Raw genomic sequence first — 27,865 nt, forward strand, 5'->3', positions numbered from 1 at the left:
AATAGAGGGGGACGATCCTCCAGCTGCAGTGACACGAAGATAGCCAAGTTACGAAGAGAGGCAAGCCGGTCTCTCCTCAGACACAGCCTCGGCTTAGCGGGGTTTATTTAAACCTCGCTGGAACCGAGCGGCGACATTGACCCGCCGCTCCCCGCGGCCGCCGCCAGGTGGCGCTGCCCCGCCGTCCCTCCCTCAGGCCCGCCCGCCAAGGTGGGGCGCGCGAGGGGCGGGGCCGCGCGGCTGCGCCCCCCCCCCCCCCCCCCCCGGCCGGCGCGTGCTGCCCGCAGCCCCCGCGAGCCCGCGGCAGCGCCCGGAGGGAGCGCGGGCCGCGGCGGACACGGACACCGGGAGCGAGACGGGAAGACAAGAGGAGAAGGAAAAGGCGTCCCTCTGCCGAGGGAGAAGCCCCGCGCCATGAGCCCCGACGAGAAGCCGCCGCCCGGTCGCTCCCGCGGTGACCGGCCGCCGCCGCCGCCACCGCCACCTCAGCCCGCGGCCGGGCGATCCCGGCGGCGGGGCGGGCTCCTGGCGGAGATCCGTACGCCCATCCGCACGGAGCCCTTCCAGGAGCGCTACAGCCTCAGCCCCGGCCGGGAGCTCGGCAGGTGAGCGCTGTCTCCGCTGTCCCGGGCTGCGGGGGAAGGAGCGGGGCCGGGGGGCTGTGGCGTCCCACCCTCGGGGGTCCCCGGCAGGGCAGAGCTGCGTGCGGGGGCATCCAGCGGCGTCCGGCGGAGAGCTCTGCCCGCGCTGGGTCGGCTCCGAGGGCGCGCCCCTGGCGTTGGCTCGGCTGGGAGAGGCTGCTGGGAGGCAGCTGTACCCCGCAGCTGTACCCCGCAGCTGTCTGTCCCTCCTGCTTGCTGAAGAAGTCATCCTCGGCTCCCCAGCCTCGCGGATTTGGCTTGGAAGATGCTGTGGTTCCCTGGGAGCCCGTGTGGAGTAGTGGGTATTGCTCTAGATTTCCACTGGAGAAGAAAACATGCCCGCTTTTTTTTTTTTTTTTTTTAAGTATTATTTCCTCGAGTTTTGTAAGCTGAGACGCGGAAAAACAATTTTACACTCGTTTGGGGCAGCATATGCTTGAGAGTAATCTAATGGTGGAACTTTTTAAGGAGTTAAAGCTGGTTAAAATCTTGGGTTTGGAAGTGATTCCACATGTAAAGTTCAGTTCTTGTAGAATTTTAACACCTGACTGATAGAAAGCAAGGTTTAAGGCAAAAAGTCTCACTGAGAGGTTTTTGCATCTTGGGAACTACATATGTGGTATTTCAGCACCACTTAGCCAATATTTTTGTCTGAAATTCTGTCACTTCTTATTAAAAGAATGATAGTATTCTCAGAATTACGTGTGCTTCATCCAAAGAGTGTTCCGATAAAAAAGATTAGATGGAATGCCACTGGATATATGGAAAGATATCCTTCTCAATGCGTGTTCTATTGCAAGTTACGCTCGCTGTGTAACTCAGTTTATACAGCAGCAAAACCAAGCCCTGTGGAGCTAAGGAGGAGTTTCAAGGCAAATGTAGCTGCTCTAAGTACCTCTAACAAGTATTTAGGTTGCCTAGGTGTTAGCTTAATGCTCACTTAGTAATTCTGATGTATCAGTAGAATAATACCTGTTTAAACATAGTGGTCTAAAGCATTCACATGGTAAGCAGGTGGGAGAAACATCCCATGGAGCGAGAAAGCTCTTTGTAGATTGTTGTGACCACAATGTCCAAGGCCTGGAAACTGAAGATAACTAAATGCAAACCAGCCTAAATTCTAATAAACAGTCTGAAAGGCGTAGGAGCAGTGTAGCACAGAATGTCATGGTATCACTGCTGTTTTGGTTTGTTGTTTTTTTTTTAATTTGAAGTTCAGATGACTTCAGAAAATATTTTGCAGTTCTTCCATGGAATAAGCATTTCCCTCAGAGCTGGGTGATAGTCGTTGGCCTAATCAGAGCATGGAATAGATGAAGGTTCCTTCTGGAACAAAAAAGTCCAACTGAGATGATTTGCTTTACTCTACAAACAAGAATTAAGTATGGCTGAAAATCTTAGCCTGCAGTTTAAACAAGTAAATTGCAACATGGATTTTTGTGTGGAATATTTTTTGAATATTTTAAAGATGACCTTCACATGAAGGCTGTGATTTTGCACCTGTTAAAATGAGTTAAGTGGCAGTTCTAAGTGTTCGCTTGGTTTTGAGCAACAGTTGCACATATTTTTGGTTCAGACCATCTCTCCTCAACTTCACAAGTGTTTTCACTATCTTCTCTTTTAGAATTTAGAAATCTCTACATTTGAATGCATGTGCTTGATTTTTTTATTCAACAGTTTTAAACTGATTTTTTTAAAAAGCAGATACTTCAGCTCAAATGCTCCCATTAGACTGTTTTTTGCCAACTCTGCTACAAAACGTAGGTGGAAAGTCTCTCTGCAACTTATAACTGTAATTTTATTGATAACTTATAAACACAAATAGTTTCACTTTTATATGTTCATAAATTGTGTAATTCTCTCTTTATGGGTAGAGTTTATCTTTATGAAGAACAAATTAGCACCCAAGTACAGCAGGTTTTTGTCTCAGATGAAAAGCAGTCCTTGTGCACACAACATAATCTATTTTAGCATTAAGATTTGGTAGAAAAAAGTTTATACACTCTGTATTTGTCCATCCCATTTCCCAGAATTAGAGAAACAGTCTAAAAGCTGAACTTTAGGTAGATTTGAGAGTAACAGCGTTCATATGTATTGTGTTTAAAACTGAGAGCGTGGAGAAAGAATCGAGTAGGTTTATCACCTTTGCTGAGATCAGGACTGCTGCATGAGCTTAGTAGGTTTGTGTGGTCTTTGGCCCCCCATTCTGTCAGTCAACACATGTATGTTGAACATCCCAGGGCACTTGGAGCCTGTGTTCTCTGGTCCCCTGCATTTGGAGGAGGTGGGAAGAAAGTGGAACATGGCAAAATGTTAAGGCAATGTAGTTCTGGTAATGCAGGGAAGAGAGGTACAGGTGCTCTGGCCCCAGGTGGCACGTTATGGAGCAAAAATCCTGGGGGAAGCAGTCCTGAAAGGCATGGACAAACCTAGGAGGAACTTGATCACAGTGTCATCGGAGGGACTTGGGTGCAAACCCATGGGAAATCAGGCTTCATTAGTTCTGCTCACCAGAGAAAAAACTGATTTCAGAATGTAGAGCTTATGTGCTTCAGAAGGTGCTGCCTTGTTCAGAAGCTGAACCAGCATTTTCAAGTCTGTTGAAACACAGCTGTTGGGAAAGCCAGGTTCACTTGGGAAAAATGTAAAAAAATTCATTATAATGGCCACTTGGGAAAGGAAATTATTGCAAGTTCCTTAGGATGACATGGAAATAAAAGTTTTTAAATTAAATTATTTAATATATAACATTTTGGTCCAGTATCACAGCCTTAATAATTTTACTGTCCTCAAAATCACAATATTCTCACACACTGCACTTGCGTGAGGTTTGAAATCAAACTTACCTCTGATGATTGTTTTAAGGACGCCACTTCTCATCACTTCACTGAGATTTAAATGTTTTCAGACAGTGTTAGCTTGAGTTAGGTTAGTTTGAAGAAGTGTAACCTTTGCAGAGGACACGGCACCAATTGCTTAACTCTTCCCCTTACCATTTGTGCTTAAGCCATAATTGTGCTGTAAAATGGGGAACAATACATTTTTTACTACCAAGAGCTTCCTTAAGGAGCCTACTATAATTATATTTAGTTTCTTGGCTCATTTCCGTGAGAAAAAACCTTCTAATTGTAAACAAAGTATTCCTATGCTATTAATTCTTCAGCTTGTTGATGGAATGTTGCACTCCTTTTTTTATGTATGTTGGGGTTAACAATGTGAAACAATCTATGCACATATTGGAAGTCATTTGGGTACAGAAAATAATACTCTTGATTCTAAAGGTGGGCTTGAGGATGGTATAAGTTGACTGGTCTGTCTTCTTTTGGAATGTAGAAGTCACCTTAAATGATTGATCCACAATAAAATTATCTTCTAGCAAAATGTGTGTACACATGTAAATGTGTCCAGTGCAATTCAGTTGTTTCTCCTTATTCCCAGTTTTTTGTTAAAGCATGCAAGCTCATTCTCCACCCAAAGGTAAGAATAAGAAATATTGTAATCATCCAAGGAGTGTGAAATTTTCTTTGTTCCTGACTAGGGATGTGGCTGTAGTTTCATGTGCAGATAATGCATGTTGTTTTGGTTTTTTTTATTTCCCAAAAGAAAAACTGTGGCATGAAACTTTTATTTCTCAGGTAGCTTTCAGTGATGTGTGTCTTAGCAGTACATGACACTTGTACCAATTTGTGCCATGACACAGCTGTCCTCAGCTGCTCTCTGCAGTAGCACATCTGGGGTGAAATAGCTGTGGAATAAAGCAAAAGTGGAAAAGAGGTGAAAATTGGAAGAGTTGCAAATAGTTGGTTTTGCCATTTGAGAATAAATTTATGTGAGTAATTTATTCCTGAGCACTAGAAATAGAATCCATGCACTTTGCTGTTTGGAAATCCAAAATTGTCAGGGGGAAAAAACCCACACTTCAGAAGAAATGTTTGATATGAGTTACTCATATCAAAAATTATTATCAAATAAACTGCATGTAGTATTGTGGATCTCAGAATTTTATTTTTTTTCCTGAACTTTATAAAAACTAAGTATCTTCACAGGAAGAAGTTATTTCTTCATTTGTTATAGTGAGTGTTTTATAAGTCACTTTAAAAATAAGGTTAGTTATTTTTAAATATTTAGTTAAGCTTAGTATTTTTGTATATTATAAATAAATTAGTACGGTTAGTTCTCTGTTGTTCTGAACCTAGGACAACAAAAATTAATTGGTGTGACATAAATGTTCTTGCTTATCTGATTTGACATTTGATTTGTCATTTGACAATTTTCCTTTGAGCTATAATGTCTGCCTAATGAAACAATGCAAATTCTGTTGGCAATCTGAAAAGGTGACATTGAGCTTGTTTGTAATCAGATAAGATTTATCTTAAATCATAATTCTTGAATGAGACTCTTGTTAGGGCTGAGAACTACTTAGAATTTCCTATTCTCGTCTCCCTCCAAAGCATTTTTATTTGTGATTGGATGCCTGGTAGTCTGTTTTCAGCTTGACAAATGTGCATTAAGATTTTCATCTCAAAATTATTCTTCCTTCCATACAATGTTCTCACTGCTAGCTCTTCTCAATACACTAAAGTAGCAATGATGTGATCTAACACTATTTTATATAATTTTTTTATAGTAAGTTCTGAAAAGCGGGATTTCAAGAAAAGCAAAGATTAAGTGTATAGAATGTATGCTTCATAAGAATTCTTGTTTATATCTGTCTTATCTACTATTCTGTCTCAATCAAAAAGGAATTCTTTAAAATTTATCTGTTGGTCTAACCATATAGTGGATGCTATATTTGGATCTTAGCTCTGAAATTTTCTCAGACGTGAATCTAGATCACTGCACAGTGATTAGTTCTACTGGTTGTAAACATCAGGTTTGTCAAGTTTGATCTTTTTGGGGATCATATTCAGAAAAGATGAGTTCTAACAGGCAGTAGTTATAATAGCTCTAATTATAGGCATAACCATAAGGAATCTGGGCAGGATTCTTGGTCTGAAACAATTTAGAATTAGTATTTGTCAGCCAGCTGAACTCCTGTGTAACCTGTCCTTTGAATTACGTCACCTGTCAGGCCTCTGGCCAGCTCAGCTAAACAGGACATACGTGGCCACACACAGTGGTGGCTCTTGCCGTTTCTTGCTGCTCCATGAATACTGTTTTATTTCCATAGTGACTAATGCATGGTGAATCGGCAACATCGGTACTCATTAGGCTAATTAACTTGTTTCCAGATAGATTTTGTACGTAGTTCAAAACAGCACAGTACTTGAAAGCTGTATTATTGAGATTTCAAACTTTTCTAAGCCACTTTCTCTAGGTCCTTCCTGGTGCTAGAATTAAACGTTTTTGATTGCACTAAGGCAACATTCAAGAGGAAGTACGCAGTGCATTCAGAGCCTATATAAGGAAAACAGAGAAGGATGAGCCCAGGCAGGGACCTAGATTTATTGCTGTAAGGCTTAGTATCGATCAGATATTTAAATAACTTGCTGTTAAAGGGGCTTCTCAATTTATTTTTATATGTTGTCTTTTGACAACATACCAGTTGACTTTTCTCTTGAGATTTTTTTGGTGCTAAGAACTTGAACAAGTGTCTTAACACTTTTGATTAATGCATAGCTTTCTATTGTACATAAATTTTGTGTAACAAAATTAGCTTCATGCATTTACAAACCTCGATAGTTTGGTCTTCATGTATGTATTAGTAATTAAGAATATTTTCCCAAGAACTTATATTCAAGACATTGAAAGCATATTCTTACTGTTTGTCTACCTTCACCAGACATCCGGACTGTGCTGCGATCTACTCATAATACCTGTTGTGCTGTAGATAATGTGCTTATGCAAAATATTATTCCTAGAGGAATAACTGTGGCTGTATCAGTGGTTACAAGTCCAATTATTTTATTGAGATTGCCTAGCAAATACCCACTTTGTGGGTACTTATTTGACTTGATTGATTTAGACTGTGTGATTTTGAAACAAATGCTTATTAAAAGCAAGCCGACCACAACTTTGTTTAGCCGTTATATTTCATGGATAGCAGTCTTCTGCCAGTAGGCTGGGAGAGTGAAAACTTGGACATGAGCTGAAGTAGTTAATTCTGTGAACTTCAGCTTGGAGATGGGAGAGGCAAAACCCATAGTAACTGTATTCTAAAATAGATGAGGACTATTATTTTGGTTTCAGCAACCCTACAGAAAGTAAAGAACCAAAATAAAGATCTCAAAGCTATTCCTGCAGCTTTATAAAAAACATATAAATAAAAAAAGGTAGTTTTGATGATTATTATACCTGTATGGTAAGAGCAAAGTAAGATTACTGTACTTCAAAGTGTGAGAATTCATCATTGTATTAGTGAGAGGTATTAATTAAAATACCTTTTCAGTCTAAAAATCAGCAGTGTGTGAATGGAACTGAATGGAGCAGGTGGTGTGGGACTCTTGCAGGGAAGTTAAGAGCAGCCACTTGTGCCAGAGTGCTGTGGGGGAAGTGGTGTGACACAAGCACTGCAGTGTGGTTTGAGCTGGCCTGGTGCATCATCCAGGTGTGTGCTCTGCCGAGGTGACGCTCATTAATGTGGGCTAAGCACAGTGCTCAGCTCTCTGCTCTCGGTGCTCCTATTCACCTTGGCATTGCTGCAAAAATTGTGTTACAGAGCTTGATGTTGGTCAAGCTGCTTCGCTGTATTTAAATTACCCGTGTTCCTTAGTCTCACCGTATAAGTAGGGGGTTTTGAGAGCTGTTAATCAAAAAACTCAGGCTGTTATCATTTGAGATGTCCCATGGTGAAAATACAAAGTGCCATCTTGAAAAATGCAGAGTATGGATATTGCATGGCAAATGGAGCAGGATTCAATGAGAGTGCTGTTGCCTTGGATATGGTGGGATACTTAAGAAAACAATAACTGGGTTACTGTGAGGTAGTCAGAGAAAGCATAAATTGTTCATTTTTACATTTTGATTTTGCCAGCTGTTTTAATTAAAGTTTTGAGGTTAATGTAATCTTGGGAACTAGCACAGCTTGTTTATTCTGTGTTTTTTAAAAACCACGTTGTTTGAATTGATTTGGGGTTTTTTTATTTCCTTATGTTTCATGGAGATTATTTACGTTCTGGGCTGGGGATCATCACTCAGCAAGGCATCTTTCTAAATTCAGATTGCATCTTAAATGCACCCATTAGTAATGATTTGGTTCAAGTTTCCCAGAGCATTAATTTAAAAATTCAGTGTTAAGGCTGTCACTAAGGCATGTAAAACTAAATTCTTATTTAATTTCAGGGGAAAATTTGCAGTGGTGAAGAAGTGTATCCAGAAAGACACTGAAAGAGAGTTCGCAGCAAAATTCATGAGAAAAAGAAGAAAGGGCCAAGACTGTCGGATGGAAATAATCCACGAAATTGCAGTCCTTGAGCTGGCACAATGCAACCTTTGGGTCATTAACTTGCATGAAGTTTATGAAACTGCAACAGAGATGATTTTAGTCCTGGAATAGTAAGTATTAGTAATAATTCCTGAGTAACTTTCTGCAGTATTCACTTAAAAATAATAATGTGAAAATACTGTGTATCAGTGTGAACAATGTACAAGTTTTCATTGGTTGCCTGTTACCCTTGCTTAACTTCAAGAAGAATTACTAAGAAAATTATGATTACAAGAAGTTATGTGCAGTCTCATAACTACTTCAGATTATAACAGATTTCTCTAATTATGTAGTATCTTTCAAAGCTGAACCATAATTTATGTAGTTAAAGCATCTTTAATGAAATATGATCTCTGTACACTCCCTTCATGTAAAAGAGGAAGAGAAAAGAAGCAGTGAGTATCTGTTCAAGAACCAAAGTTTATTCCATTGACGTTGGCAAAGATGGGATGAAATCTGCTGTGTTTTTTTTTACCAGTTATAAAAAACGGTATTGAAAGCAACATCATTGCTAAAAAGAAACTAGTAAAACCCTACACAATTGCTTAAAGAGTATCTTTTTAGGGAAGGAAAGGGGGTGGATTGGGACTTAGAATGGTTTCTTTCAAAGGATGCTTGACTCTACGTTTGTCTGTGTGGTTTTCTCCACTTGAGTTTGTCCAGATAGGTATTCCTGCAGCTGTTGTGACTGTTCATTTCATATGCCAATGGCTTTAGATAGTAAGGCATCTAGCTAGCTTCCAAGATTCAGCCAAATGCTTGTTGCTACTTAGCTCTAAATTCTTGTTAAGCTCTATGGATTTTAAATTAGGAGAGGAACAGTGAGGCTCAATAGTTCAGAAGTGACTTGTCTGTTAAGATAAATCTAGTTTGTGCAGCTCTTCTCTTACTTGATAGCAAAAATAAATGTTGAGAAATCTTGCACCCCAGTCGCATCTTGTTTAGAAGTCAAAAGAAACTGTATCTTCAAAGCTCAGCGAAATGGAATGAGACCATGTCTCCTAAGGCAAAATTCCTTCTAGAATACATTTTTTAAACTTCATTTTGCCCTTAATGAAGTCATAATATGTGAAATATGTGAAAAGATAGAAGTATCTTTTATAATATATAGGTGTGACAGGGCTTCTGGGGTTTTAACTGCTGCTGCTGAAGACTCATAAATACCTGCTTTAAACACTAGCAGAAATTGAAACTCAAATACAGTTTCATTTTCTAGATCCCATAGGATTTAATATGAGCAGTGGATTCTAAATGAGCAATGAGTTTTGTGATAATTTCAATGCAAAATCCCTAGTTTTCTTTTAGAACTCAGTTTTCTTACAGTTGCAAAACTTTTAATCTGAAGTATTACCTAGGTTGTTAAGTAATTAGGAAAATTATTGGGTTTATATGCATCAAACAGTCATACCTCTTTTCAGATAAATAGCTGTGTGCTGGAGTTGTAAATTTCAAAGACAGTCTTTCCCTGACTTCAGCAAGTATGTCTGGATGCTTCTTTAATGTCAACATGTTCCAAAGACATGTTGCAACAAAACAGGTATGAATGTTAGTGAATTTCTGACATTCTGTATGCGGAGGATTAAAGAACATACCTAGACTGCAAGCTTCTCTAGGGCATTTCACTTTCTATTAAGCTTGATGGTATTTGTGGCAGATCTTTATCTCCTGAAGAGGTAAAACAAATACTTGATTTTGGCCACTAACTTCATCTGCTAAAATTTTAAAGTTTCTTGTCTTGATGTAGAATCTGTCATAAGGACTGTGGGTTTTGCCTTCAGGAAATGTTTTGCTTTCAGGAAGAGAAATATTAATGTTACATGGAGGGTTGTCTTGCAAGCATTATCAATTTTTGACAGAAAACAAACTTAAAATTGGCCGTGTTAATATTAAGTGTTGAACAGTAGGAAGCAAGGAGGCATTACAGTGTTGGCTTCAGCTGTAGCACAGCAAACTGGAGCTGTCTGCATCCACCCTCAACAGTCTCTGACTTTGGTTTATTGTCCTTAATCAGGACCTCAGTCAGGGTATTTAAGTCAGAGTTGAAGGGGTAAGTAAGTCTGAAGGGGAACAAAAAGCCTGAAATTTATCTGTGGGTCAGTTATGTTTTGTATTTCACTGAAAATTGAATGAAAAGAACCTGGAATTTTGCTGAAGAAGATAGAGGTACAGTCTGGGAAACTTGATATATCAGGTATTAAAAGAAAAAAGCAATTTTGGTAACTTTTTGGTTCGATACATGTATGCAACCTACCTATTATCTTCCAATTTCTTTTGAAAGAAAGATCAGTAGAGCATTTGATGCTTAAGAACCAGTCTTTTTCATAAATGTTCATCACCATGTTTTTACACATCTATGGAAGGGATAGATGATACTAGTGGGTAATTAGTGGGTCAAATGTATAGAAACCTGTAAGTGGAGCTTCAAAAATCTTCATCATTAATATTTTGTTATGAAGAGCCTCTGAACTGAGCCAGAGCCTTGTGTAAGTACAGTAAACTTTTGTTAGGCTTGCTTTAAAAAGAAGTTGTTGTCTTTATCATCTTGAAGACACGGTATTTATTTAATACACTGGATTAAGTGTTTTTTCACCTGCAGTTATGTGGACCAGGATAATGTGATGGACTTACATGTCCATTAATATTAATGGACTTATATAGCCTTGGACGTGATTTATTCTCCTACTTACTGGAGGTGTAACTGGTTAAAACAAGAGTCTGCTGGCAGGAAGTGATCCATTTGGCATGGGATTCAACAGACAACTTGAAGCAGACCGTCTGTAATCACAAATAACTGCTGCTCCAATGTTTGCGTCTTGTCTATTTGAGTAGCAAGCAGAGTTGTTCTAGATAGCAGTCTCAAATCAAGACTGGAGGTCTAAAAAAAATTCAGGGAAAAACTTCTTGAATGGTCTTAGCTACCTTTCTTTGGGTTTCAGTTTTTGGGCTGCCTGTTTGGAAAGGTGAAGGAAAAAAAACCCATTTGTTTGAAAACTCAGAACTTCTAAGACCACTATCTACAATTTTATGTATTTGGATGCTTCTCTTCCCATGACCTCTTATCAGATATGGATTTACAGTTTTCTCAGGCTTTGGGGACATTGGTACATTACATTGCCTTACAGTGGAAACATTACCAGTAAGAGCACTTACTATCCAATGGTATGCCTAGCCAAGGAAAGAGGTATGGCTGTCAGCAGCAGTGAGCATGAACCTTTGCTGGTAGTGTTACAACCACTGTGGTGTGAGCAGGTTGTACTGTAAGTTCCATGTACAGAAAGTAGATGACTTTCCATTACCTTGCAGAGATAACCCTTTCAAGAAAGACTTTTGACAAAGTTGAATATTCAGGAAGTAAATTTTTGCCCATTGCAGACTGTATATAACTCAGCATTGAAATCAAGTGTATTTTAGGAATTGGTCTACATGTCTGTACTTTAGTGATTTGCATCCTTCAGAACACTAAGTTAATGCCTGATCCATTAAAGCTGGGGGAATGCTTCATTTCTTCAGGTGACCTGAAATAGGTTTGTTCAATCTTTTTCTAATGACAAGTTAAATTACTGTGTTAGTGTCTCATAAGTGCACTTGAAAGAAGTTTGATGCTGAATTTCATACAGTTCATTGTTAAAGTATATTTCAAGGAAGATAAAGTAGTCTCCATTTAATATAAAGTCAACATAATTGTAACAAATATTAGTTCTCTAGACTTTCAAATGGCTTTTAGCTCATTTATGCTGCTAAGTAGTAATAAAGTATTAGCATGCTTTTCATTGATGAAGAGGAGTTGGATTTCACTTGAAATGAGAGAAATTTATGGCACAACAGTATTTTAATAAGTAGATTAAAATAGCTAAAGAGTTAAATAGCTAAATAGTTAAAGGTTACCATAGCTTTCAAGTGTGGAAAGCCTTCTTTTGTCTCACATTTTTTTCATAAACTTAGCTAAGGAAGGGTGTACTAGAGAAATAATGCATTCTAAGTAACACTGGATTTCAAAATGTTTTGCCATTCAATATGTCCTTATCAACTTTTTTTTTTTTTTCAAATTAAGATGGCTTGTTTTCCTAAAAACTTTGTTGTCCTAAGGATAATTCTTTGCTTTTGTCCCCTAAGAACATTTTCTGACTGGCCCAGTCATTTGCTAAGTTATTTCATAATGGCAGTTAGAAAAACTACAGTTTAATTAAAAATGGGTAAATATTATTAACGCCAGAGAAACTCCTGGTCTACATATATACAGAATCATAACAGTGACATTCCATGATACTTTCCTAGCAAGTATTTTGAGCCCTTCTATGGTTAGATTTTTTTTCCCCTGAAATCTAGCTTGGGAATACAAAATAGTTGACAGTGAAAGTATTGTTAAGGACCTTGGCAAAACTTGGAATAGGTGTGCAGGAGGGTCTTTTTGGGAGTTCATTTTGACATTGTGCTTCCAACCACTTGTGACTGGCTTGGCTCACAGCTGCCTGACTGTTTTGCTTAAGGGAATCCATTAAGCTCACTCCACAGCAACAATACACAAAGCAGTCTTGCAGTATCAAATTTCCATGTGTTCTTGCAAAGGGTTACTGGTTACTTGTTTGAATGTGGTATTTTTTGGACAGAATGAATTGTCCAGAAGGAGCTGTTCCATCAGCATCCTAAATAGCAAAGTTCAGATCAAAAACCAAAACATTGCATGTGAAGTCACCTTCCCATGTGAAACTATTTTGTAAAGCCAGGTGTCTCTGGTAGCTGAGAATGGCAGTGTCTCATAAGTTATGAAGTGGGTGTGCATGTGTAAGGGCTGTATTTGCATGTCTCACTCTTAAAAATGCTGATGAGCCCTGGCATCTTCAGACGTACAGGGAGGGACTTAATTTTTTTTTTTTTTTTTTAAATAAAGTTTCTGGATCAAGGGTTTTCTACTCTCACATTGGTAGCACTTGATTTCACTGATGGGACATTGCTTCAGCTTTTATTGCCTTTTAACACCTATAATTCAGAGTTCTTTAAGTGTTGTATTAAAATTCTAGGTAGCCTACATTTCAGCATTGGTATTTACCTCTGTTTTAATTAAGTTACACTAATAAACAGATTGTAACAGATGCCTACCAAATAGACATAAAGCAAGCAGGGCTTTATAAGCCCCCCCACCCTCAACTTCCACTATTTTTTCAGCTGGTCTATTAAACGTAAATTGTGATCCCATGTTTTGGGTATAAATCCGATTTCTCTGAATTAAATAGCAGAAGTATTTTTTCCTTATTTGAAGTGGCAGAGCTTTACCAGCAAAATCCCAGAGTTATTGCTATAAAACATATCTTGTTAGTAATTTTTGTAGTAGATCTTATCCCTGTATATGCATTATAATTCACTACTACAAGGAATTAAATCACTCTTCAAGTAACATATTATGGCATTCTTAAGGCAGAAAGTTTAATTTATGGGTTGCAGTAGATCTTTTTCTATTCTTATTTGGAAAATCCAACTGATGTTCTTTTTTCAAGGAATTTGGTTTAGGATATTAGAATACACTAGCTGATCTTCATTTTTAAAATGTCATTAATATTTGAATCCTATTCAAAGCTGAAATATTACTATTTCCATGAATAAAATAAAAATGGACTGAAGAAAGATGTGATAGTGTCGGGAACATGAAATTTTTCAAAAGGGATTATAGTATTAGTATTCCTTTGAAAAACTTATTCTTGAGCTCTATTATCTTTGATATATAATGCAGAAAAATAATTATTTAATAGGGGCTTTTTTTGAAAGAAAATCTTAGTTTAATAAATCAAATTGTATTGCTGTACCAGTTAGCCAGCATATAGGACAGAAGTGTAAAACTCTTTAGAATATGTTAAGCTTTAACCTTCTTTTAATTTTTTTTTTTTTTGTAAGACCATTTGTGTGGGAATTTTAAAATAATAGCAGTGAGAATACCTTGGACCCCAGAAAACTTTTTTTTAAATCCATGAGGCTTTTGAAAGTACTAGAACTGTAGCAGCAAAGTTAGTATAGGCAAAATGAAAATTTGAGTATATTTTAGTGTTCTTTTTCTGGGGGTACACAACTGAAATGCATAATTTTTGTAGAACTCTCATTTGCTGTTATATTCATGTTGAACGTACTTGGCTGTCTTCAGGATAGCCTAGGCAGTACAATTCATTGGAAAAAAGCAAGCAGAGGCAGAGTAGATGCGTAGGCATCAGTAAAGATTAATTCTTGTGCAAAGTCATTTTTGCATGTCACGGTTTGGTGTAACTGGAGAGGATTCTGCCCTTGAGGGTTTCACCACCTTTCCCTAAGGGGTGATTATGGAATTGCACGCAGAACAAAGGGTGTGTGTGTGCTGATTTCATAGAAGGAGTTCAACAAGCCGTATGCAAAGTGGCCCCCCATTCTAACATTCTTATGCCCGTTCTTGTTTTAAGATGGAGCTTCTGTTCAGTTTATTTTACTTCTGATAATACAGAGTTGTAAAACAATTTTAGTTCTCTAGAGCCATTGCTGTACAGAGCTGGTACTGCATGTAGCTTCAGAGTACTTTAAAAATATTCATTCATATCCAGTTATTTTTATATTTTTTGTTATTCTGTTATTTGTTTAAACATATATAAACAAAAGAGGACGCAAACTGAGAGCTAAAATTTTTTGAGCTATTTTTAGATGAAAGAAGTTTAGAAACTTAATGCATCCCTGTATACCAGAGACTTCATAAACAATTCAATTGCGGACTTTACATTTATTCTTTTGAGTATGTGCAAAGTGTTTTGAGGAGGATGGGAGGTGGGACTGCTTTGCTCTATGTCTGCAAAGATTTGCCTTGGCCAAATTTCCATGTAGTTTCATAGGAATAGCAAAAGGCACATCTTTTATGAAAACGCTGTCCTCAAACAATTGTGGCATTCATCTGAAATCAAAGTCAGTAGTGTTTCAAAAGTAATCACCAAAATTTCTGTATTATTCATATTCTCTAGCCCAAATTACTAAAATCTTTGCCTCTTTCCAAAGCTACCATACTGCAAAAAACACTTCCAAGGCTGTAAAACCTTGCCAAATTTCTAATAACTGAAAATATCACAATTGGATTATACCTCCTGCTGATATTGCCTATACAAAAAATAAAAGTGTGAATAGGGCCAAATGGGTGCTGTAACTTAGTCTCTGAACTAACAGTACTTCAACTGTTCCACAGTGCTGCTGGAGGTGAAATCTTTGACCAGTGTGTGGCTGAAAGAGAGGAGGCCTTCAAAGAAAAAGATGTTAAGCGACTTATGAAGCAGATATTAGAAGGAGTTTCATTCTTGCACAGGAACAATGTTGTTCATCTTGACTTAAAGGTAGGATTGCTGCTGTATTTTTCTTAATTGCTTTCTCATCTGTTGACTTTCTTGCTGGTAATATATCACACTAATGTCAATTTGCAATTAACACTATTTTACCTAATTATACCTTGAATGATAAAATTAAACTTTTGGGATAGAGTAGCCACCAGATCTGCAAGCCTTTTGGGGGGTTTCTATGATTATATTAAATATAAACTTAATTTGATTAACTGAAATGTAATCAATTCAAAAGTCAATTTGCCTTGTACCTTAAACTGCAAATAAGTGCTTTGGGTAAGACCTGACTCATTTCTACATTGCAGTAAAAATGTCTGGGTATTATATGGCCATTGAAAACCAGGTTTGATTTTTGTATTGACTTGAGTTTTAATGAAGAAGAAGGGTGGTAGTGACACTGCTGGAATAAAGTATAATGTTTCAGAATGAAATATTCAAACAGGACTAGTAAATTAATGTGTGAAGTACATTTATAGCATTTTCTTTCTCTTTTTTTTCCCAGTTACTGTAAAACCTAATTTAAATGTGTGTCATTTGCTGACAGAGTTGGCTGACACACTGTTGGTATATAAATTATCATTATTTACTGAAACAAGTATTTTTTCTTATTGAAATATAGTTTTGACCCAAATCAAGTGAAAAGTACAGCTGCCATCACATGAAATCTTATGGTCAAAAAGGGAGTTGTAACAGGGGACCAGAGAACTATCTTCTATGGGCAGCAAGCTCCAGTTAATTTTATTTAGCTTCTATCCATGCACTCATATGGAAGATGTAACTGTATCTCATTATGAGGTTGAAGTAGTTTATTACTAAGCAAGGAAATCTAAAAAGTAACTTGCAATATATTTTTTAAAATTATTTTTACATGTCCTAATCTCATATTTACTAAGTATATTGTAAGCTTCTGCATGTTTGTTCTTTTGCTGAGATCCTTACTTATGCTTAGCTGTATTTTGGCACTATTGTAAGCTTACCAATAGATTCCAGTATCAAGCTGTATGTGCTTGATATTAGCACATCATGAACCATTCATCAGCTAAAGTAAATGAGTCATATTTGCACACAAATAGGTCACCTGCCTGGTTTTCCAAACATTTATTCAAATTTTATGTGGAATTCTTTAAAATTCTGATTGAGTCATACACACAGAATATTAATAATTGTACTGAAAGACTTAATAAAACATTTTTAGCAAATGATGTGAGAATAAGTGTTCAGAAAGACTAAAAATGAGCAGTTAGAATTCCTCAAAGTTCCAGTGTGCTTAAACAAGATTCTCAGAGTTTTAATGGTTTGCCATTGAATTTCCTTTAAGCAAAGTGGGTAAAATTAAATGTCTTTTGTGGACAGTATATATTTATATATGTTTGTAGTTAAAGTTGTGGTGTTTCTTAGCATCATCAGCTGGATATCTGTAACTGGAAATGTGTTGTGTTTTATATGACTACAGTACTTCTTTGCAAAAGTAGACTTGTTGATTACAGATTTAGTCTGGAAAATAAATTTATAAAAAGCTTACTTAAAAATTTTCCAACTGGTCAGAAAACTTATGCTTTAACATGGAGCATATGCAGCTCTCACTGAAAAATCCAGCATTGTTTTGCTGCCTCACAGAAGTACATTAGCAGAGGAAATTGTCTTGTGATTGAGGTTAATGAACATGTTTATACATTACTGCAGTGTGCAATGTGTGTTTAATTGGAGTCCTACTTGCTGTGTGATGACCTTCATGATACATAAAACTATCTTTTGCAAAATAAGGTTTATGGAAGTCTTCAGAGTATTGGCAAATGAAAATGATGGAAATGATAGAATTAAAACCCATGACTTGCAAAGATTAATTGATCCACATGCCTTTTAACACTTTTAAAAAAGGCCCATTTTTGACAGAACTCAAAAAGTTGGGTGCTTACTTCAGCCATGTATTTATTAACCCACAGTGTTCTGTTGTATCGTGTGTCTCATGCCACTTTAACTTGCTGCTTAAAGCACCGTGGAATTTACTAAGTGCTTTGCTTGTAATGACATTTGGAAAACTTCTGTATGTTTACTGTTGCTACGCATTGTGTTTGCCAATAGCAAAGTTTACAAATTCTTGCTAAAATGGGTCTTTTTGTGCTATTAGTTTCACCTTTGTGTCTCTAAAGATTTCCATTTCATTTGTCTGTTACAAGTTTCTTTATAAAAGTCCATCCAATTTTCTATATGTTGCATGTTCAAAAAAAAGTTAAATTATACCCCCAGAAGAATTTAAACCCAAGTGGTTGTCTATATGTAATTGTCAGCTTAATATTTATATTACAAATCTAAAGAACCAGATCTATGACACTTACAGCCACCTTGCTTTAGTTTCTCTTTGCCCTCTGAATAGATACAAGATTTTTCCTGAGACTAAACACTGCAGAAAGAAATGAGGTATTTGGATGTGGCTTAGCAAGGTTGTCACCTGATCATTTATTTCCAAAAGCATGGTTCTACTGAAAGATGGTTGAAATGTGTCTTGTTTTTAATAGCAAAATACAATTATGTAGCCTAGTTTTGACTTGGATGAAGAGAAAACATAATGCTACCAAGTGCAAATTAATTATCACTTGACATTATTGTGTTGATGCTATTTAATTTGCAGGGTGTGCACAGATTGTAGTCAGGAGTCTTTCATCTCCTCTTAATGGTGCTTAAAAGCTGCAGAGTAAGGGAAGTCTCTATGAGTTCTTATTTGCTGTTTGACTTAATCTTGAATTGGTGTTTGGTAAAAGCTTAAGGTAGTAGGGAATGGAAGAGAATTTAAGCAGGTGTGGGGGCTGAGAAAGAATATAAGGGGATCCTTCACTTGTTTTAGAATCAGCCTCATTTAGTATGTTTAAGACATAATGCTGGGGTATCTCAGCTAGTCCATTTTTCCTGTTTCTGACCATTATTTCTTGGATAATTCCTGTCTTGTCTTCTAGGGATCTGAGGTTTTTTGAATATCATATAATTAGATAACCTGCAGCATTAATGAAATTAGGTAAGGTGAAGCATTGATTAGATTAAAAACAGGACCTTTATGTGTGTCCTTAGTCTTTATGTATCTTCTTGAAACCAACTGAAGATACAAGAAATAAGAGGATCTAAATGGAACCTTTAAACCTTGCTGCAGTAGAGGGAGAGGTCTCCAAACATTGCCATTTGATGGCTTCCATCACCAATTTCAATAGTGCTTGAGGGTAAAAGTGAAGGACCCTTTTTAGAATGGCCATCAGGAGAGCCTCCAGCCGGCATCTCCTGTCTTTGTGGGCTGACTGGCATTAGGCAAACCAAGATGTATTGTAGCAGAGTAAAACCAAAAGAGAAACAGTATTACAGATGTGAGGAAATGATCTTCCCTTCCTTAAAGTTTGAGTAATGTTGTCGAGCTGAAAACTATGGGGAGTTAAAAGTTACGGCTTCTTCAAGGTTTCATGCTGGTGTTTAGGTTGGCACTTGAAAAGAATCCCATAATGATTCCTTAAAATAAGAAAATTACTGGTATTTCATTAAGAATTGATTTAGAGTTGTGATTCAATTCATACTGTAAGACAGGGTTTTCTCTGCATAGGTGTGTTTTGTATAATAAGATTTTAAAAACCCCAAACCAGTAAAAACTGCTTCTGGCAACTGCTTTATCTGTTAAAATGTTAAAAGACAGGGCTGAAGGGTTTCACAAAACTTTTCCATTAAAAAATTTTCCTCATTTAAATACAGAGAACAAATACTTTTCTCATGCTTTTAATTTGACTCTTCACAACATAACTAAATTTCTCACTGGGAATAACATCTGAGAGGCTAATGAGGGAGGCATGGTGAGCTTTTTTGGATGTTTTCTTTTCTAATACAAATAGAAAAGAAAACAAATCTGAACTATAAAGGATGTGGGAATGTGCAGCTCCAAAAGCCTTTGTATTGCCACCAGATCCCAATTTGTAAAGAAAATTAAAAAAGAGCTATTCTTAATATGTAGGTTTACAAACAGAAAATAAATTGACAACATCATGGAGTTAGTTTCAAATAACAGTTTACTCTGCAGGAATCAAAAAACTTGACCATATTCAGGTCTTGCAGTGAGAACTGGCCCAAGTTTTTTAAAACATTCTTGCCCAGGTTTATTTCCATATTCAAAATCAAGGCTGTTAATGCGAGAACTTGTTGTTATGAGTGACTCTGGGGATGGAGGACAGAGCAGCTCTGTGATTAGGGAAGAAGTATAAATGTTGGTGTTACTGCAGCTGGATTATCAATCAGTGGTTGCTTTGCTGTTCTTACTCTTTTGTCCTCTCTTTTCAACCATCCTGATGTAAGATGATCCAGGTCCCCAGTAAAGACTCCTGTACTTTCATGTAACTTGGGCTCATTAGAAGCATGAATGCAGTGTCAGTTGTCAGGAGTACCATTTGGAGAAGTTAATGATAAAACCCAGTGTAATCACTGTTCTGGGGGTAGGGAAAGTCAAACTTTTTTTTTTTTGGCAACAATATGCTTCAATTGCAAAAATTTTTATTAAATTGAGCTAGCATTTAAAATAGTAAGGAACTTCTTAATGACCACAAAGGTGCTTTGAAGGAAGACAGCCAAGATGTGGTGACGTCAGTGCAAACAAGTTTATCCAAAGGTGATACTCTTAAAAACCTGTTTTTCAGGCTGCGATATTTTTTTTAAACTGTTCTTCAGTTAGTATTCTGTAATACAGTTGTTTGTACTTTGAACAGTATTCAGGTTGGTTGCAACAGACTTTTAAACAGGTGCAGTCAAAATAGTTTTGTGTGTTCAGGGTTTTTAAAATGATTGGGTGTTTTTGGACACCCTTCAAAGGGAGGTATTTTACACCATCTATTGGAAGATTCAAGGAGGGAAGAGGAGTTAAAAAGGTGATGCAAAGAACTAAAGGTACAAGTGTGGAGGAGCTTACATGCTATTGTTAAATGTCAGCTATTGGCATGTATTTCCAATGTGTTCTAATCTAACAAAGGTTTGATTCTCAATTCTAAATGGAAAATCGTGCCACTCCTTTTAGCCTACATGTCTCTTCAAAATCCCCTTGAGGGAATTACATAAATGATCCAGGATATCATATTTATCACAAGAGACACTCTTGCTGCTCATGGTCTAAAATAATTATGCAGTATGATTGTCATAGTTTTGGTCATTATTGTCATTATTGTCATTAGTTTTGGGTGATCCCAAAAGTGTCCTTCTCTTGTTTTTCAGCCCCAAAATATTCTGCTAACCAGTAAGTCTCCTCTGGGAGATGTTAAGATAGTAGATTTTGGCCTTTCCAGAATAATGAAGAGCAGTGAGGAGCTAAGAGAAATCATGGGAACTCCAGAATATGTAGGTAAGTTGTTACTAAAGGAATGATGACTAGTCCAGGCTTCTGGGGAGCGAAAAGCGAATGTGGAGCATGCCAGCCTGACTGTGTAGTTGCTGTGTTGCAAGATCCAGTTATTGCTTTGACGTGCTACTGCTGTCAAAGGTAGGACTGGCAAGTCTTGCCAGTCTAAAGAACTATGATTGTGTGCTTATGTTGAAGATGAAGACTTGCTTTAGACAATTCTTACCAGTAGCGATAACAAATATTACTTGGATTAAAAGTTTAAATTCACATACTCAGTCTCTGAATACAATATTTTAGCAAGTGTTAAGTTTTCTATTTTTTTTTTTTTAAAGCCCAAACCACTCCAGGCCTTGAACATATACTTGAAAATATCTTTAAGTTGTGTGATATATCTTCATAGTTATGGGTTACAGTGCTGGAATATGCAATGTTGGCTATTTCTGTTTTGTCTGCAAGAAATTTGTATAGATTTCTTAACTGGGAAGGAGACTGGCCTGGCTTCTGAAGATGACAATAAAAGGAAAACATATTTTTTCACTTAAAAACAATGAATGATAGAAACCACTTAAATAACCTGAACAGAAGTATTTTGATTTCAAAAGACTGTCATGCTTCAAATGGCTTATCTTAAATTTTACCACATGATCATTATCACATTTTTAAGCTCTAATGTAATTTCTGCATATGACAAAACTCACTTTTTTTTCCCCCTGAATAGCTCCTGAAATTCTGAGTTATGATCCAATCAGTACAGCAACTGATATGTGGTAAGTGTAACAAATAAATGGTCATCACAGCTTTACTGAAAAGGGTTGTTCTTTGGGGATTTGTTTGCTTACCTTTAAGAAAAAAAGGCTAATTAAAAAACTTTTTTTTACTTTTAATTTAGGAGCATTGGAGTACTGGCATATGTTATGCTGACAGGGATATCACCTTTCTTGGGGGATGATAAACAAGAAACATTCTTAAATATATCTCAAATGAACGTAAGTTACTCTGGAGAGGACTTTGACCTTGTATCAGAGTCTGCTGTGGATTTCATCAAAACTCTGCTGGTTAAGAAACCTGAGTAAGTAAAATACCCAATTGCATATGCTAATATGTCAGACTGACTTAATTTTAAGTGTAGCAAGTGCTAGTGTTTTAATTTTTAAAGTATAAGAGGACTTTGATTTCATTGTATTATTACTTTCTATGTATATGAGAAGATAGTTCCTCCATTTCCATCCAAGCTTGTATATTCCAAATGATGTCCAAGTGTCAATAATTAAAACTCAAATTACTTTCAGAAAACTGTTTGAACTGTAGTTTGTAGCAGTGAACAGTGCACCCATTCTTCTTGCAGGTACTTTGCTGAAGTCTTTTAAATGAACTGAGCTTTGAGTCCTTAATTTTGGATGCGTTGGTAGAGAACCTTGCCTTTTCTGGTTCATTAGTACACTTTTCTTAATGGGTAGCAAACTGGAAATTCCTGCTTCCCAAATAAAACAGGTGTTTACTGTGGAACTTTACCAGTTCTTCATGGGACATGCCAGCTATTGAAATTGCCTACTGCTTGTCTCTGGGAATAACTGAAGAATGTAAAAGTTGGATAATTTTTCTATATATAAAAAGTATAAATTTCAGCAGTTGGTTGGCAACATGGAAGCATAAACTCATATTTAGGGATCTACGAATTTCTTTATTTTAAATGCTAGGAGTTCATCTACTGGAACTGCTGTGGTCTTTTTTGGTAAAAGATAGCTGTCAGTGTTTTTTTTTAGTCTACAATTCTATCTGTCTTTAATACAGTCATATCCTTGGAATAATTTTTGGGGATCTCTTCAGCAAGGTTCTGAATTTTGTATTCATTTGCATATTTATTTTAATACTTTCCTTCCTCTGCAGGGACCGGGCAACTGCTGAAGAATGTCTTCAACATCCATGGTTAGAACAAAGTGATAATCCTGCTTGCAGGGCCTTGAATATGAGTACAGAAGGGGAGACCAGTGATGCTATCCAGAAAGATGCAGATTCTGCCTCTGAACAATCAGTAGATGCTGAGAAGACTGGAGAGGAAGAATCAATAGTGACAGAAGAACTAATTGTAGTGGCTTCATACACACTGGGACAATGTAGGCAGTCAGAAAAAGAAAAAGTAACTGAGCAGAAAGCCATTTCCAAACGATTTAAATTTGAGGAACCATTACTGCAGGAAATACCAGGAGAATTCATTTACTGAACTGTGTGGAGCTTCATAGCTATAACTGGAAGGCAGTTTTTTCTACTAAACGAAAGTATTCTAGACAAGTGAATTTCTGATATGCAATAAATATTCTAGATAAAAGAAAGTGTTTATAAATGGCATACAACAAAAATGTGCCAAGTTCTTATTTTCATGGAACTGATAAGATTTCAAGTGGCTGACAGGAATTTAACAAAGAGGATAAGCTTATTTTTGTTTTTAATTTTTATTTCTTTTTTGTTGTTGTTGTTATTGATTGGTAACAGAGTTTTTGTTAATTGTTCCAGTGTTCTTGAGAAGTTGACACTGGAAGTGTTTTGGTGACAGATGTCAATAGGAATATTTTAGGATATGTTTTGGTATTTAATGCAAATATATAATGCTGGGTTTTCTTCAAACGCCTCCTGACTTCAGTGGAACTATCTGCTCATCTAAAACTTGTATGAGAGGAGAATTTGATCACCTGGTTTGACATACAGATTTCAAAATCATCCTGTGTGTATTTCTTTGTTTACATCAGGTCAAAGACCCAGACCTCTCTGTGTGCAGCTGAATAGTGAGCTGAGCTTCTCTAGGCAGAGATGCACATGCCCCACTGGTAAAGAAATCTGTATTTTGGTGTTACATCTGATTTGGGAGCACAGTAAAATCCTGCTCCTGAATGTGATGTATTTGCTTATTTCAGTCACTTGTGAGCCAGCAGAGATTGTTCCTTTCGCCTCCTGTGTTGGGTGAAATGTGCCAATAGAATCCAGCTCAGTGTGGCCACACAGTGCTGATGAGAGGAAAAAAGAGCAACAGTCTGATGTAGCTCCTCTGAAGTTACTGAAGTTCTCTCCACTGACTTTACCACGTTAGGTTAGACAGTTTGTCCAGCTAATCACCCCTTGATTCCACTTCCCCCAGGACCACCTGGGGTTTTACTGGGATCATGAAGTCATTTCTACCTTCTTTCTGTTCCTCTAACTGCTGCTTTAAGGAAAAAAAGGAACATCCGTAGTCTAAATTGCTATTGTTCAATATAGCTGTCAGATGAGGAAGAAGATACTGCTTCTTCTGAAACAGTGAAGCACAGCTCATGCCTCTTGCTTCCTGGTCACTCTCCCTTAGACACTTGGAAATACAGCATGTTATGTGGCTGGGAAGAGTGGGATTAGGGAGCAGTATGGATGGGTCATAGTTCTCAATGGATGCAGTCCCTCAGAGGACAAAGCTGCCACCAAAACTGGGCATCAAAACTGAGTGGTTTTTGCAATGTACAGATCTGAGGATCTTGGACTGAGTCCTAGTTTTCTAAGAAGTCTTTCATACTGATGTTGTTCCAAAGTTTAATTTTTATGTAATGGAAGTTTAGTACTATTATATTGCATACTGTTAACTATTCAACTATTTATTTGGTTTCCTTATTCTGTTCCTTTGTAATAAACTCTGACAGAAGTTTTCTTCCTAGAAAACAGTGAATAGAAACTTTTGAGCTAATTTTTCCCTTTTTTTTCCATGTTGGTACACACTTTCTAATTTCAAATGTATCAAATGTTCTTACTCCATTTAGTGAACAGGGGTTCAGGGCTCTGTGCTAATGTTACAACTCCTCCTTCACACGAAAGTTAAATGGCTTAATAAGAGCAGAAGTACTGGGGTGATCTGATCAGCATGGCTGGAAAGGTGGGGGAAAAGTGCTAGTAAAGAAGAAAGCTGAACTAAAAGCAGTGGGAAAATGGGTGTTTTTCCGTAAGACTTCATTGCCAGAGATTGGGCTGCCTTTACTTCAAGCCACATCAGGGAAATTGCACCTAAATTAAACTGTATCAAGCTTCTTCCCCTATGGAATTACATATTGAGTGTTGATGTAGGTAGGGCAGCTTCTCGTTCCTCAAAGGTGTTCGTATAAGAAAACAGCCCATGACGCTCAGAACTGAGTTTGGATGTGTTTTATATTGTAATGCAGAGATGCCTTTCACACTCTGGAGAAAGGAGTCAGTTGCTGGACAGCTCTGGCTGGGTCTCAGCAGGAGAATCTTGGAGCCAACAGCATATCTGTGGTATCTGGATGTTTCTGGACACAGACAGGAGCTGACCCTACCTGCAATGCGGATCTGTTTCAGCCTTGTTAGGCAGGACAGTACTGTCATGGGTGTCTTTCTTTTACTCTCCAGTCATTTGCCCAAGACAAATTGCTTGGGTGAGGGGACATTGATTCATGGAATTCTTCTGTGCAAGACTGCAATTTCTCCCATCTTCCATCATTGCCATTTTGACATTTTTTTCCCCCACATCCATACTTATTTTACTAAGTTGAGCAGAGCAGTGAGGTTGAAGCATGTTCACACCCTACCCTTACAAAACAATATGTTGCACACATAAATGTTTAACATCTGGTTGCCTACAGCAAACTATTTGAGAGATGTATACCCATTTCACTTCCTCTTTGTAACCACAGATCACGTCTCAGATTGAGACTGGTATTAATGGTGAAGAGTAGGTGCTGAGCAGTATACATTTTGTCCTATATACACTGTTTTTAATGTATGACAGTGAAGCATAACATGTATACATGAAATGCATACTTACTTCAAGGCCAGCTTTTCTGGAATTGGCTGCTTTGAGATTTCCAGTGGGCTGCATTTCTGTTTAGCTCTTTGTGCCTTAAGGTGGTTTTATACAGTGTTTTTTAACGTCATTAAGAATTTGTATAAAGTTGTGGAAGTTTAATAGTGTAAGTTATAAACGAGGCATCTTAAGATTCACCCTATAACAGGGAAAAATTTCCATATTGTTTAACTGCAGGACTATCAGCCTTGAGGGTGTTTCTCTTCCACTGTGAGTGTGGGTAAAGCTGCAAACGAGGTGGTCTTACCCTGAGCTGTAGAAAGGGGCTGTTGCAGTCAGTGTTTTTGAGCTCAGTTACAAGTGAAGTAAGTGTCACTTCAATAAGACTGGGAACAAGCCATGAGCTGTGAGGAACAGCCGGTTTCTGCAGCTCCATGAATACAGGGTACTGTCTGTATGTACACAGGTCATCTGGGAAAAGCTGCTGTGTTCATGGGGGGAAGGGGCTGCTTGTGGAGAAAGAATCGGCTCCTTGGACCTTGTGGGCAATGCTCTCCCAGTCCCCACTCTCTAGACTGAGCTTGTGCTGGCTGCCTTTGTAGCATAGGCTGCATGGCTGCTGTGTGCTCAGATGCAGGATGCTGAAGGAATGGAAGGGCCGATGTTCCTAAAAAGTTGTTATCTGTGATTCATGGAAGAGCCATGAACTGTATCAATAGGAGGGGTAGGTCCAAGGCCTTCTTTCAGTTGTTGGAATAAATAGCAAAGTCGAAACGAAAAGCACAGTGTTGTCTCCTCTTGCTGTATTCACCTCTTTAAGGGAGAGGCTTATAGATTTTATAATTGCTAAATTAAATGTTCTACAAAATAATATTTTTCTTTTTGTCCAAAATGGAATTTGCATTTTGATTTGTCTCATCACATTTTCATGTGCAGGTCCCTAAATACAAAAGGGTTAACTCCAGTTTGTGATCTACCCCCTGAGTCTTGAGAGCTGTTTGGTTACAAATGCAAATAAAAGTTCACTGCCCATTCTCCACCGGTGGTGCTCACAAGGGATGGGCAGGGAGGTGGGCCTTGCATCACATTACTCTGTGGCTTAAGATCTTTCTTGAATATTTCAGGAGTTGTTCCTGGAAGACAGTTCAACGTTTTAAAGAAATAGTGCCAGTTCATTGTACTTCTGATTGTTTTTACAGTACTTTACAATAAATGAAATTTTGTTTTCTGAAAGCTGATGGGTCTTTTGTTCTTTGTGCTTTGGGAAACACCCATTAGCAGGATTACTGATATTTTAGTTTTCTGAATCACACATTTGTTCAATATATGCAGCAAATATAAAACACATCAAAAGTCTTTTCTATACTAAAGTGATATGCTTCCACTGTAGAGTTCTTCATGGTGCAGATGTTGAATTAAGATGTCATTTGGATTAACAAATACAGTCAGGAAAAAAAAAAGTACACATGGATGTGATAAAAATCTTTCCTAATTAAGAAAATGTTAGGATTCATCAAAGTGAAACAGAGCATGTAAGGCCAGAGTTATTACTGCAAAACGAGGAGAGGAAAGGGAACTACTTGAACGGATTATCTTTTTTCCTGTAAACACAGAGAACTTAATTACATTGAGTCTTTGCTTGCTTGTACAAGTAGAATTGCAGCTAAGCTGGTGATGCATTAAAATCAGGTGCACCCCATCTCTTCAATTAATTTGTAATGCCAGCATACAGACTGAATTGCACAGGTGCTTTTTAACTAATCCTCACAGAGAAATCTCCTGAGCTGCCAGGATATCACTTACCATCTGCCACTTTCCAGTAGCATCTTGTAAGGTCCAGTTGATCTGGCTGCTGCATGGAAGGTCTTGTGGGCCTTACCAAGCAAGGAGAGGCAAAGATTGTTTCTCAAAAGTTATTAAATGACGGTCCTTTGCTCCTAAATCTTCTAGGAATGCAAATTAGTAGAAACTGCCTTAGATTGGTCAAGAAATTACATTAGTCTAGTATTTTTATACTATTAGTGCTACTTAAAATGAACCAAAGGTGTTTGGCCAGGTGTGATATATTTTCCAAAGTAACACCAAGAGCAGGCAGGTCTCCATTGTTCCTGGTATGACAAGACTGCACAGGCCCTGCTGCAGGAAACTTTGTAGTAAATTTTGTGGAAAACTCGGGGAACTTAGAAGCAGGAAAGATGCTTGTCAAGCACATGGTAGGAAAGAACTGGATGTATCCTCATTTCTAAATGGGAGGTGAATCCAAACAACCTGTGCAATGCAAGACATCTGCCCCAAATAGGAAGTGAACTGACTGGCCCATAACTTGGACAAAATTCTATCACT

The 27,865-nt window shown here is 37.7% G+C and overlaps 1 protein-coding gene across 1 annotated transcript; it reads left to right on the plus strand.

Moving 5' to 3' along the window:
- The first annotated feature begins 310 nt into the window (after positions 1–310).
- STK17A (serine/threonine kinase 17a) lies at positions 311–26,755 on the plus strand. The gene is made up of 7 exons (XM_005533198.3): positions 311–605; positions 7,923–8,135; positions 15,248–15,392; positions 20,622–20,748; positions 21,467–21,515; positions 21,638–21,817; positions 22,636–26,755. Exons 1-7 carry the CDS (start codon positions 415–417, stop codon positions 22,967–22,969), a joined length of 1,239 nt encoding a protein of 412 aa, XP_005533255.2. The 5' UTR covers positions 311–414; the 3' UTR covers positions 22,970–26,755.
- The last annotated feature ends 1,110 nt before the right edge of the window (positions 26,756–27,865 follow it).

The sequence above is a fragment of the Pseudopodoces humilis genome, chromosome 1 (genome assembly GCF_049639895.1).
Source record: "Pseudopodoces humilis isolate 2021_Gansu_Grassland_sample_001 chromosome 1, ASM4963989v1, whole genome shotgun sequence".
In the NCBI taxonomy this organism is placed as follows: domain Eukaryota; kingdom Metazoa; phylum Chordata; class Aves; order Passeriformes; family Paridae; genus Pseudopodoces; species Pseudopodoces humilis.